We start from the raw sequence: 13470 nt of genomic DNA on the forward strand, positions 1-13470 counted from the left end.
GTATCAGAAAAATAAAAGTGTTGGACCCAACCCAGGGCCACCCAGTCAGAATCCCCTTTGGCACATGTTTAACTGAGAGCTACCAGATTCATTGCTATGAGGAGGCTGGTCTGGGAAAGAGAGGTGCATCCAGGTAATGGAAGGCTTTGACTGCCAAGCTGAAGATTTCATATTCCGTTTCATTAGCAGTGGAGGAGCCCTGCTAGGGGGAAGAGTGACATAGTAGTAAGTGCTTTAGACAGGACTTGTAGTAGCTGGTGTAAGATTGGAGGTGATTGCAAGAGTTGAGTGTTAAGAGATATCTGGAGTGTTCATTTCTGCCTTGGAGTGTCAGTGTGTTCATTTCTTTTTTTTTTTTTTTTTAAGATTTTATTTATTTATTCATAGAGACCCAGAGAGAGAGAGAGAGAGAGAGAGAGAAAGGCAGAGACACAGGCACAAGGAGAAGTGGGCTCCATGCAGGGAGCCCAACGTGGGACTCGATCCTGGGTCTCCAGGATCACGCCCTGGGCCACAGGCGGCACTAAACTGCTGCACCACTGGGGCCACCCCAGTGTGTTCATTTCACTGAGGGGTGTCCATATCCTTCCCTGGACTGAACATTGGTTCAAAATGTTCTCTAGCAAATATGCTGCTCTAAGCCTCCAGCCCCACTAAATGTTATGGTGATTGAAATTACACTTGCTTCCCACAGGCCCAGAAGGGGGCTGTTTGTAATGAAATAGAGATGCAGCAGCATTTGGAATGTGGAGTAAGAGCCACTCCAGGACTTCCAGCTGGAGCCCATGGTCTCCATAAAATGACTCACCATGGAAAATAATGATTGCTGCCCTCCTAGTGGACCCGTCCCCCTCCATGACTCCTGAGCTCCCACGAGAGATCTTAATAGCTGCTGATGGGAACTAGGACACCCTGAGAACTAGGCCCAGCTGATGACTCACTGCATAATCATGAAAAACCGTTTCATGGTTCACAGTGCGGGGAGAGATGGCTTTTAAAAATTGAAAAGGACAAATAAAATCCAATGTATGTTGAAGTTTAGAAATTGACAAAATGCCTTTGCCAAAACAGAGAATTTCTTTTCTTCTAACGGTGCAGGGGAAGGTATGTCCAGGGGTGACAGACAGAGGGAGTACCTTTATTAGCTTCCGGGAGCATGGAAGCCTTGGGTCTCAGCGATGGTATTTATCTACTTGGTGGAGTCCAGCTGTCTTCCTGAAAGACAGGTTGCCTCTGCCTGAGGAGTTTGCCCTCGCTCTGCTATTGGCCCTTCATGCATAAATGCTTCTTTTACAAACCAATAAATGTAACCCAGACATCGGTTTAGAGGCCCTGGCCCAAGATTCTGGAAGCTTGGCTCAACTGAAGCTTGTCCAGAGCTGTCTTGGTAATTGCTGTGCAGGCTCCCTCCACCTCTGTCTCAGGTACTGTGGCTGGTGGCTTCCCCTGGCACTTACTGATTCAGACCTCAACTGTGTAGCTTCTCCACCTACTATGCTAAGTGTCTGATGAGTTTAGCATCTCACAGAGCACGTGCCTTTCCAGCAGCTTGCCGGCCCTGACCCCTCCCACCCTCCTTCCCTACCTCTTCTGTGGAATAAGGTCAAAGACCTCCTCTTGTCTCTGGCAGAAGGGACCGTATTTTCTTCCCCTGCACTCTTGTCAGGTATTTTTCTAAAAACTTACAATTGGGTGCTTGCTTCAGCAGCACACTTGCTAAAATTGGAATGATAGATGCTTGCATTTTGTACGGGTAATATGAAGAAAACTAATATTTTTCTACCTGCTCAGGGAATAGTGCTGGGCATTTATTAAGCACTTACTGTGTTCTGGACACTATGCTAGATAGAGCATTGAAGAAAACTCTGAGCAGAGCAAGTAGATTAAACCTCAAGAGATAAAAAATTTAGCTGTCTGAGATATAATTGATATCTGACAAATGACTCAGTTTAGCAGTCTCCAGAGGTGTGGGCTCTATTGTTTTCTAGAAAGACTTGAGGATTAAATGTATAATATAAAAGAATGCGACCTTGCTGGCACCTGTTTTCCTTTAAGTGGTATTTACTTAATTGCATAGCATCACTTATCTTTTGTAAGATTGTATGTCATAGCCAAGAGTTAATGTATCATTATTATAACACCCCCAAGTCTTCGGTTGGGCTCCTTTATATATGGAGAGCCTCAGATAGTTATTCTGGTGTATGTGTTTTATTGAGGGAGAGCCCTAGCGTTGGGGTGAAGGGTATGTCTAGACAGGGCAGCAGCGGAAGGAGCCTGATAGCTTCCGGGAGCTTGGCTTTGGAGCCACAAAGCTTCCCACAGCAAGCTTTGGAGCAGGACTGATACCAGGAGCTGGCTCCACCTTAAGTCATTTAGTCATTGGCCAGGGCTGCACTCCCAGGCAGAGACAGCACATAACCTCTTTGATAAGGAAATTCTTTAATCTGAGAGCAGTTGTCTGGAGAAGGGGACATTTGTGCCTTATTAGCCATTGTTATGAGCTGAATTATATTCCCCTAAAATGCATATGTTGAACTCTAACCCCCAGTACCTCATAATGTGACTCTTTGGAGATAGGGCCTTTAAGGAGGTGATTATCTTAAAATTAGCATGCACCCTAATCCTTTCTGGCTGGTGTCTTTGTAAGAAGAGATTAGGATACTATCACCAGGAGGACCAGTGCACAGAGAGAGGGTCAACCATCTGCAAGCCAAGGAGAAACCAAACCTGCTAATACCTTGATCTCAGACTTCTAGCCTCCAGAACTATGAGAAAATGCATATTCATTGTTTAAGCCTCCCAGTCTGTGGCATTTTGTTGTGGCAGCCCAAGAAGACTAACACAGCAGCCAACATGCACAGCAGCTGGAGAATGTGTGTGCCAATATGTGTCTGGTAAGGAGGTTTGGGTGGCACATCAGTAGTACTCATTTACACCCACTTACAAATTAGAAAACTGACCAGAGAAGTGACATGGGTTACCCAAGGTCACATAGCCAATAACAGATGCCAGATTTGAACCTCAGTCTGACCCCACAGTTTATCTTCTTAATCTCTACTTTTTATCCTGGTGGGAGGCAGCCTTTCTCAGAAGCAGCAGACATAACCAGTTAACTTGTATTTCATTCTGTGTTTTTTATCCCAATCTGTCCCCACCTTACATAAGACAGAGCTCCTGGGGAAACTGAGGCAGCTCAGCATTGACAGTGTCTGTATCTGAGTGCCTTCTCAAGACATTCTCTCACCCAGTAGTTCTGGGAATGTTGTAGCATATTAATCACAGGTTTCTCCTACATATGAGATGATGTCTTTATTTAAAATGTTTTCATTAAAAAATGGATTAAGGCAATCTTTTTCACACCCACAAGTGCCATTTTTAGGAAAATAAGAAATTCTGAGAACTGCCTTGTCAGTGTAATAATAACTATTGTCATTCTGAGCACTGCTGCTTCCAATTTATAATGGGAGAACATGGTCTTTAGAGGCCACATAAAGATCTAACAATAGATCAGTTTGTTCTTATTATAGCCTTTGTTCAATATTTTCTGGCTCATAATAAAGCCATTGCCCACTTCAGAAAACTAGGAAAGAAAGGAAAAATAAAGAAGGGCATCTCTGGGCAGCTGCCTGCCACAAGGTCCCCTACACACTCCCAGCAAGCCCGGCCACAGGTGACATAGAGAGCTTCCTCTCTTTACGAGGAGATAACAGGCATAGGGAGAAGCATTTTAAAAAATATCTTGTGGATATTGTTGACTTCCTAGAGAAGAGGCAGAAAAGTGTGAGTGAATCTGTTGGATTTCCCAAATCATAAGTCACTTGGTCACCAGTTCTGACAGTATTATTAGATGTGCGAAGAGAGGCTTGCAGCTGGAGCACAGTCTGGGCCCCTGGAGAAAGCCACAGTCTACTAGGGAGTGCCATCGCACGCTGGGTACTCTGACTCAGATACAGCTGGAGATGTTAGTATGGTGAAGACATTGGTTACTATTCCAAGTTATGATTCCATCGGAGATATAAGTTCAAAGTCTGTGAGAGAGAGGAGAGAAAGAAGGGTCTTAGAGAAAAAAAAATCTTTATATTTCCTTTCCCCCTTCTCCTGCCCCTCCCCAAAATACAGATTAGGAAATTCTTTCCATGAAATACTATGTGGTAATTCGAAAGTCCTTATCTCTTAGACATGTAGGCATTTGTTTATTTGACAATAAGTTTGGAGTATCTGCTTTAAGCCATGAGTTGAAGAAACCATAGGGAACAGGTTTGGCTCCTGCCTCCTAAGAGTTTATCAACTGGGGATATCAGTAGAAGCTACTTTTATTTGAGTGGACAGTAAGTTCCAGTCATTGAGCTAAATTTGTGGTTCTTTACTTAGGCGTATATCAGGATCCCCCTGCAGGGCTTGCTGCAATGCAGATTGCTGGACCCTCACCCCAGTTTCTGATTCGATAAGTCTGACAGGCCTAAGAATTTGCTTTTCTTTCTCTTTCTTTCTTTCTTTCTTTCTTTCTTTCTTTCTTTCTTTCTTTCTTTCTTTCTTTCTTTCTTCTTTCTTTCTTTCTAAAATATTTATTTATTCATGAGACACACACACACAGAGAGAGAGAGAGAGAGAGAGAGAGAGGGGCAGAGACATAGGCAGAGGGAGAAGCAGGCTCCCTGCGGGGAGCTCAATGCAGGACTCAATCCCAAACTCAATCCCAAAATTCATGCCCTGAGCTGAAAGCAGATGCTCAACCGCTGAGCCACACAGGCGTCCCTGAGAATTTGCTTTTCTAGTAGGATCCCAGGTGATGTTCTTACTGCTCTTCTGGGGACCACCCTTTGAAAACAATTGTGCTAAGCTCATGACATGCATCTGCTCATAACATACTGATGGTTAGAATCATTCAGGATAGTAGTAGGCACCTGAGGTTGAGCTATTCCTGCTACATAGCTATGTTCCTTTAAAGGAAACTTGGTTTTGATTTTAGGCAAAGTTCTTGTTTTATTGCCTCTTTTTTAGAAAAAAAATAATGCGTTTTCTCGACCATTGCAGAAGTTTGAAGAACTGTTGCAATAATAGGCAAAGTATCAGGAAATTTCTCATTAAACAGTTGCTCTTGTATGTCACTTTCTCCTTGAGGGTCCTAGGAGGTAGAACGGTAGTTGTTAAAGTGTGTTGCCAAACTGGCAGCAGCATCCTGTAGACTATCAGGGCCCCACCTTATACCACTTACCTCTGAAACACGGGCATAGGAATCTGTTTGAACAGGCCTCCAGGGGAGTCCTGAGGAACACTGCAGTTCAAGCACATCTGAGGTTGAAGATAGTGACAGTTAGGCTGAGTCTGAGCAAGGGCCCCTGGCATTCACTATTTCCAGCCCCTTTCAGATAGTTCACCATGATGACGAAGCTTCAATTTTCCCATCTCATCAGTCAGAAGTCTATCCCTTGTTGTTCAACACCTTTCAGAGTGGTGGGGAAAGACAATCATGACTTTTATCCATGACATGTTGTTTTGTTTTGTTTAAATATTTTATTTATTTATTCACGAGAGACAGAGAGCCAGAGACATAAGCAGAGGGAGGAGAAGCAGGCTCCCTGCAGGGAGCCTGATGTGGGACTCGATCCTGGGACTCCAGGATCACGCCCTGAGCCGAAGGCAGACACTCAACCACTGAGCCACTCAGGGGTCCCAACCCATGATGTAGTTTTACTAGCAAAGATGAAAATTCCTAGCTAACCATGAAACAGCACCATTCAATGGGAAAAAGATAGGATTCAGGTTATTTGTGTTCTAATCAAGTGTCCACCCTACATACAGCTATTGACTTTCAGTTGATAATTAGCCTGTCTGAACCTCATTTTCATTACCTGAAAAATGAGATTAAAATGTCCTGATCTAACCTGAATAACTGTTGCAATGATTAAATGGAATAATGGGTATGAATGTGACTTTGCAAAGTATAAAGAGCTGTAATTAGGAATGCTCACTCATAGGTTTGTTCTTCCCCAACAGTAAAATGGGAATAGTGCTCTAAGACTCCCAGAAATCATGAGTAGTTGAGAAACTAATGGCACACATCTTGTTTGCCATTGGCAAACAAGAGAAGTTTGAATTCTTCTCAAGTAAAGCTTATTTCTTCATGTTTTGGGTGTATAACATATAAGGTTGAAAGATGTAGAGATATTCTATTCTTAGGTATTTTATTAGAGTGCATCTATGTAATACTACATGATAATACTTTTATTTGAACTAGTCACATCCTAGAGCAGTGGTTTGGATATTGTGGCTCCAGGCCAGTAGCGCTAGCATCCCCTGGCAAGTTATTTGAAATGTACATTTTCAGTCCTCACTGCTGAATCACCCACCAACTGGGTGAGGCCAAGTGCTCTGTTTTATAACAAGCCCTGCAAGTGGTCCTGATGCTCACTTAAGTCTTAAAGGAAGGCATTTATCAGGGTCTCTTTTATTTTTAATGATTTTATTTATTTATTTGAGAGACAGATCAGGAGGGAGAAGGAGAGCACTAGCAGGGGGAGAAGCAGAGGGGATGGGAGAGAATCTCAGGCAGACTCCATGCTGAGCGTGGACACTGACTCAGGGCTTGGTCTCACTACTCTGAGATCATGACCTGAGCTGAAACCAAGAGTCAGTCACTCAACCCACTGAGCCACCCAGGGGCCCCTATTAAGGTCTTAATTGAAGGGTCTGGCCAACAGCATGCTTTTCGTGAAACAGAATGATTGCTTCTCTTTTTCTGTGTCATGGATCTGCAACAACTGCACCCAAGCTGAGGCAGCCATAATTGGATTCCTTCATAAACACGCTGTCGCTGCCCACCCAGCCTAGTAGAGATCTGGAATGCCACGCCAGTGCATCCGTTATGAGGCTGACTTCAGGGTGTGAGGAAATTAAAGCTATTTATCACAGACCATTTTCCCTCAATGACAGGAGAAATGAGCCTTAGCCTAACAAGGCTTCAAATTGGGCCCACGTACAGAAAACACATAGCTTGATGAACACAGTTTGAGCAGGCTTATGTTTCTTTTGACTTTTCCTTTTGAAAATGGACTCTCTTCTGAGCTGCACCAAGACAGTGGTGCTTGTTTAAGAAACACTAGAGGTGGATTCAACCTGGTTTGTCTTATGACGTAGCTATAAGTGGTACGATGGCACTTTCCCATGACCATTTCTTCCCTTCCTCTCCCTCCTGAGAAGGGATCCTTGGTAAGAGAGGGAATCATTCCTCTGAGACTGAGACTGTGCATAAGGAGCCATGTTATGGGAGGGGGGGCTTGGTATTTATCAAGAGAACGATTTATCCGTATGATTTGGCCCACTGCCTTCTTGCCCATTTGAGATGGGTACAGTATGGATTTTGAGAAGTGATTCTATTTTTTTCATGTGTGTGTGTGTGTGTGTGTGTATATATATATAATTATACTTGGTATATATTTGTGATTATCTAATATATTTCTTCCTGGTGTTGTGCATTACAGGCAAAACATACAGAGATTTATGTCACATGTTAATAACCGACATCTCTTTGATGCCTACCTACCATGTACACAGTGCTTTGCTTCCATTATACTAATTAATGTTTACAATAGTTCTAAGATATGGTTACCATTATCTCCATTTTATAGATGAGAAAACTGAAGTGCAGGAAGTTTAAGAACTGATATTAGAGCTTCGATTTAAATGCAGGTCTTTTGGATTCCAAAGCCAGCATTCTCAACCAGTGTTTTTCAAATTATGTGTTGAGAAATCAGTTTAACAAGTTGCAACTAGCAATGTAAAAAAAATTGAATCGAATGTGAAAGACCAGAAGGTGTCATATTTAGTATGGGTAAATCTTGATGCATGAAACTTTCATTTCAACTATAAATATATTTGTATTCATACACAAATATAAGCACATTTCTGTGTACTGGGAAACAATGTAAATAATATTTCTTGCTGTGTCACAGTCAAATATGAAAGCAAATATTCTGGCCTAAAGGAGGAGGGAGAGGGGTAGAGGGGTAGAGGGAAAGAGGGAAAAATAGAGAATAAGTAAATGAGACAAAGAGGCTCAGGAGAGGAAGAGGAAATAGGAAGAAGTGGGAAGAGGGGGAGAGAATGGACAGATCTGTGAAAGAGACATAGAGATGCAAGGAGAAGGGGAGAGAGAGGAAAAGAGGCAGGAAGTCATGAGGCCCTGTCCACCATTCCATTCAGTGAGCAGACGCACCTACTTGAGGACAAAACTAGAGACTTGAATTCTGTTCTTGGTAGATGTTAGTTTTCATATACTTCCCTCATTGTGATCCTTGAGCCATTCTGAGTGTGAGTTGAATAAAAATTTTTACAAAATGTGGCCCCTATATACAAATAATCTATTTCATCTGCTGCTCAACTGAAAATCTGAAGGGAAAATGGGCTTTGTTAGAATTACAAAAATGCACAGTATGCCCCTTCCTAAGGCAGTTTTGAGTATATGGTGTTTTTGTCTTTTGAGCTAATTTTGATGCCATGGCACTGCCTCTTGTGTTTTGTGGGAAACCATAGATAGCAAAAATTTTAAAGTAGCCCACTAAATATCTTACTTCCAAAGGATTCTTGAATCAGTTAACAAAAAGTCCATTTTTATAGATGTGGAAATTGAGTGAACATTTTGTAGTTTCTCTATATACAATGCTTTCATGAGAATCCTGTTACTGAATCTTCATAGCTACCCTGCTAGGTCACCCTTATGCCAGTTTTACTGGAGAAATTGGAGCTCAGCAAACTCAAATCCTTTGCCTCAGTTCTCTAAAAGGTGGCAGAGCTTAGATTCAAACCTAGTTTTCTCTGACCCCCAGTTCCGTATTTGCTCCCCAAAAATACAGAGTGGCAATAGTGGGATATAAAGTAGTGCTGTTTGTTATAATTTAGAAGAATTATTTTTGCTTATAAATCAGAGTATGGTGCAAAGCTCATGTTTTTAATGTAGAGGGTTGTCACTTTGTAATTCACTCCTCTCCACTAGGGTATTTCCCTATTTTAAGCCTTCATTAATAAATTGAGGTTGATATCACTATGTTTGTTTGTTTTTTTCTGATCCATACTTGGCCTTTCTTGGTTGAAAACCATTATAAACACCAATTATATTTTTAGTTAGTAATAACATTGTATCAAATAACTTAGGTAGCCACTTATTGGCATCAACTTAAGTGGGTTTCTTTCCTTTTTTAAAAAAATAAATGCTCCATATAGATGTAAACAGGGTCCTAGAGTGAACTCCATCTCAAAAGCCTTCATAGCCTGTTAGAAAAGAACCATAAGGTTTTCCTCAGCTTGCCCAAATGCCATTGCTATATAGCCTATCCATCTTGCCTGGTCTCACCACTAATATTTTCTTTAAAAAAGAAACAGCCAGAAAAAGTGCTGACAGAGTTCCAGTCCAACTACCTCTGCTAAAGTTTTATGTGGGTGTGTAATAGGGTCCTGCAGCCAACGCATCTCATCCAGCTCTTGCTCCTAAATCCCCTCATTTATAATAAGGATTCATGCCTCTGAATGTAAAGACTTGAAAGGAGATCATTTCTTCTTGTTTCATGGTTTTATTCTTACACTTTCAAAATATGGTTGCAAGTAGAGTCATCCCTTCTTTCCTCTACTGGTTTAATTTTGCTGGGTATTTATTACAGTCAACCAGATACTTTGAGGAAGCTAAAATTCAGGTCTACACTCCATGAAAGCTTTGTCAGTGCAAACATAATATTTATCTCTGGGAAAATGTGGGGGATCCTAGACATATTATAATTTTAGTGACTAGGAGGGCCTGATTGTTGTCTATTCTTTATTTCAGAGATCCCAGAAGACCCGCTTGTGGCTGAAGAGTATTATGCTGATGCTTTTGATTCCTGTTCTGAAGAAAGTGAGGAGGAGGAAAAAGAAATAATGTTCTCAGCACCGGAGAAAGAGGTCAAGGACGAGGGACCCCAGCCTGCTCACAGAATATTCCAACAGGTAGATGCCGCTCCCCAGCAGATGTAGTGGAACTGTCCGAGGTCCTGATTTGCCTGTGACTTCCCAGAAAGTCAGGGAAGTCTTAGAACTTGAAGTGGGAAGTGCGGGACTAGGGTTTCTTATAAAGGCTCCATGTGATGGGTCTTTATTTCCAAGGTCCAGCGGTAGGCAGGGCCCCGTGGAGTTCTGAGATTCTGGTGTGGACCATGTTGATGAGGGAAGGACTGGAATACCCAGTACTTATCCAAGTGGGAAGATGGTCCATACTACACTGAGGAGCATCCTATATACAGTTGTTAAATAAAGAATTCCAGTGTCTCTTTAGGAGAGAGAAGGGGATTTTAAAAAATATACTTTTCTGCCTGGTAATCAGCTTTTTGAGTCATGTCCTAGTGCACAAATTAGTTCTGGGGATGAGGCCCAGGGATCCTGGGCTTAGGAGATGATCTTTCCAGCCACTCTCAGCCCTTGTGGGTCCATCCTTACATAGTGCTGGAGTCTATGAATGTATGTCCTTGCTATAGATATCTTTAACAATAGCAAGACCAAACCCTGTCTGGGTCATAGTCTAAGAAACAGTCCTGGCATGTGATTTCTCTGTTGGGTGGCTATAGGAGAGGAGAAAAGCAAGAGGTATGTAAGGAGAAAGCAGATTACTTTGGGCAATTTATGCTCATAAACTTAATTTTCTTTGTAGGCCATAACATGGTAACCTTTCCAGTCCTAAACTTTCTAAAGTTACAAAAAGCTTTTTAATTAACTGGGAACCATTAAGCTGGGAAAATACAAGTCAATCAAGGGGTACCTGTGTCAATGGAAACTTAATTCAGGAGGACTAATTGAAGTTTGTATACAATCTAGTCAATTTTTAATGAAGACTAAACAATACATCATAAGAGTCAATAAATAAAACTGATAATATATGTTCTCAGGTTCTGTATAAGAAAAAGAGAGAGAGAAAAAAGAAAAGGGGGATCCCTGGGTGGCGCAGTGGTTTGGCGCTTGCCTTTGGCCCAGGGCGCGATCCTGGAGACCCGGGATCGAATCCCACATCAGGCTCCCAGTGCATGGAGCCTGCTTAAAAAAAAAAAAAAAAAAGAAAAGGAGAGAGAGGCAAGGAGAAGGGAACTAGAAGGGTATGGATATGAGACTAAGAAGCAAAAATGATGAGAGAAAAGGAGAAAGAAATGAAGAGACAAATACACGAAGAGAGAGCAAATAAATGTTGAGAAAAATACAGTCAAGGCAGAGAGTGATTCAGCATGTCAAAATAAAAATGCTCTCCTTATACCATTTCCCCATTTTCCAATGGACTTGGATGAACAACAGCACCTCCTACGACACATTAAAAATATAATTTCCATTTCCTTCTCTGTTACTGTTCTAAATAACTGAGACAAATATTTTTAAAGTTTTATTTATTTAAGTAATTTCTATACCCAACATGGGGCTCAAATTAACAACCCTGAGACTGAGAATCACACCATGCTCTTCTGACTAAGCCAGCCAGGCACCCCATAGACAACTACAATACTACAGAACCATTATTCTGTGCCTATGGTTGCAAAAACACATCCATTTTGCCCAAAGCATCAAGTGGCAAAATTTGACCTACTAGGATTATTACTTTTTTATTTTTTAATGGATTAAAACTGATTCAGAAAACCACATGAATAAAATATACAGCAAATGCCACTCAGGTCAGGAAATAGAACTTTGCTAGCCACTTTGGAAGTCCCATCTTCAGTATACTTGTAGGAACACAGGGTTGGAAATCAAAATGCCTGTGTACAAGACTAGCCTTTGTTACTTCCAGGTTCTGTGACCTTGTGCAAGTTACTAAATTTCACTGTGCCTCACTTCTCTAATCTGTAAAATGGGAGGATAATGATTTACACCTCCCAGTCTGGAGATTAAATGAAGTAATCAATGTAAGGTGTTTAAAATACTGTCTGGAATTTAATAAAGTAATTAATAATGAGTTATTAATTATTATTATGATGATGATGTTACCCAGCCATCTTGTGGGGTTTTAAAAAAGATTTATTTATGTATTTTAGAGAGAGCACACACATGAGCCAGGGGAGGGGAAGAGTGTGAAGGAGAGAGAATCTCAAGCAAACTCCCTGCTGAGCGCAGAGCCCTATGCAGTGCTCCCTCTCACGACCCTGAGATAATGACTTGAGTCAAAACCAAGAATTAGATGCTCCACTGACTGAACCACCCAGGCATCCTATTTTGTGTGTGTGTGTGTGTGTGTGTGTTTATAATGCTACTTTCCAAACTCTTTAATGTTACTGTGAGGTTTCAGAACTATAGTATAAAAAAATCCCTCCTTTTTATTTCTTAGGGCCAATGATAAATATAGGACAGCAGTTTTACTCTCTGAGCTATGCATCTGTCACATGCGATATGATAGCTGAAATTTTCTCTACACAGCAAAGTGTTAGAAAAAGCAGAGTGATCTTTTTGGAATTGTGCCGCAGGGGCAGAGAAATGGATATAGGCTATGCTTTGCAAATTGGTTTTAAATCTTTTGGGACAAGATGCTGAGGCTTCTCACATCCATGTTGGTATTTTGTCTCACAAAACCCTGTCAGGTAGTTATTATTATTTCTATTTTCCAGATGAGGAAACTGAGTCTCCACGAGAAGTAGGTTGCCAGTGACCACCCAGCTAGGAAAGGCTCAGAACCATGCACAGGCCAAGGTTTATCACATTCTCAAGCCAGTTTTCTTTCTAGTACAAAAGGTGTATCAACCTAGAGTGGACTTGGCATAATAGAAACAGGAGTGGAAATCTCAACTGAGTAATAGAGAGAGGTTAACTACAATCCCATTTGTTTTTCCTAGTAATTTGATATCATTTCCCCCTCCCTAAAGGCAGTGAATGTGTGGTTGTGATGAGTTTCTGCTCTTCCCTTCCTAGGTTATTTTATTAGTGACACACAAAATTGTAGTTACAGAACTCCATGCCAAGACCCAGTGTGTCAGCTTTGTGAATTGGGTGAAACCTTCAGCCGTCACTGGGATCTTCCTCTTCTTCCCTCTTCCCAGTCTCACCCTTGACCCTAGCGTGTCCAGGGTCTACTTCAGTTATCACTGTGTCCATGGCTTTTATGTGAGTAATCAGATCAAAGTTACACAGTTTGTGTTTGATGAAAGAAAAACAATCTTTCATCAAACAGTCCAATGGGTTTCATTGGGATTGATTGCTGAGTCCCTTGTACCCACCCATGACAATCTTCAGCAGTAGCATCTCCAAAGTGATTTTATTAAGCACCTAATTGCTGTTGATAGTATGTTGCTTCTCTGCTGTGTTAAGCATCAACAACACCTTTATCACAAGCCATTATCATATTGTTGATAGCTACTCTATGAAGTCTCTGGTCACTGAATTGGAACCAGCCTCTTAGATCTCAGGAGAATGGAGTTTATAGCTGTCATCATAACAGGGTTTTCAACAGTATTTGTGGGACTTGTCACTGAAAACTTT

The 13470-nt window shown here is 41.5% G+C and overlaps 1 protein-coding gene across 11 annotated transcripts in view; it reads left to right on the forward strand.

The window, feature by feature from the left end:
- The window catches only part of NEK11 (NIMA related kinase 11), a 237473-nt gene that overhangs the window by 132911 nt on the left and 91092 nt on the right, over nucleotides 1-13470 (forward strand). For all 11 annotated transcript variants that reach the window (XM_041734124.1, XM_041734125.1, XM_041734130.1 and 8 more), the window contains one exon: nucleotides 9815-9975. In XM_041734124.1, coding sequence (XP_041590058.1) covers nucleotides 9815-9975 — 161 coding nt within the window. The remainder of the gene's footprint in view (nucleotides 1-9814; nucleotides 9976-13470) is intronic.

The sequence above is a fragment of the Vulpes lagopus genome, chromosome 19, assembly GCF_018345385.1.
Source record: "Vulpes lagopus strain Blue_001 chromosome 19, ASM1834538v1, whole genome shotgun sequence".
NCBI classification, from domain to species: Eukaryota; Metazoa; Chordata; class Mammalia; order Carnivora; family Canidae; genus Vulpes; species Vulpes lagopus.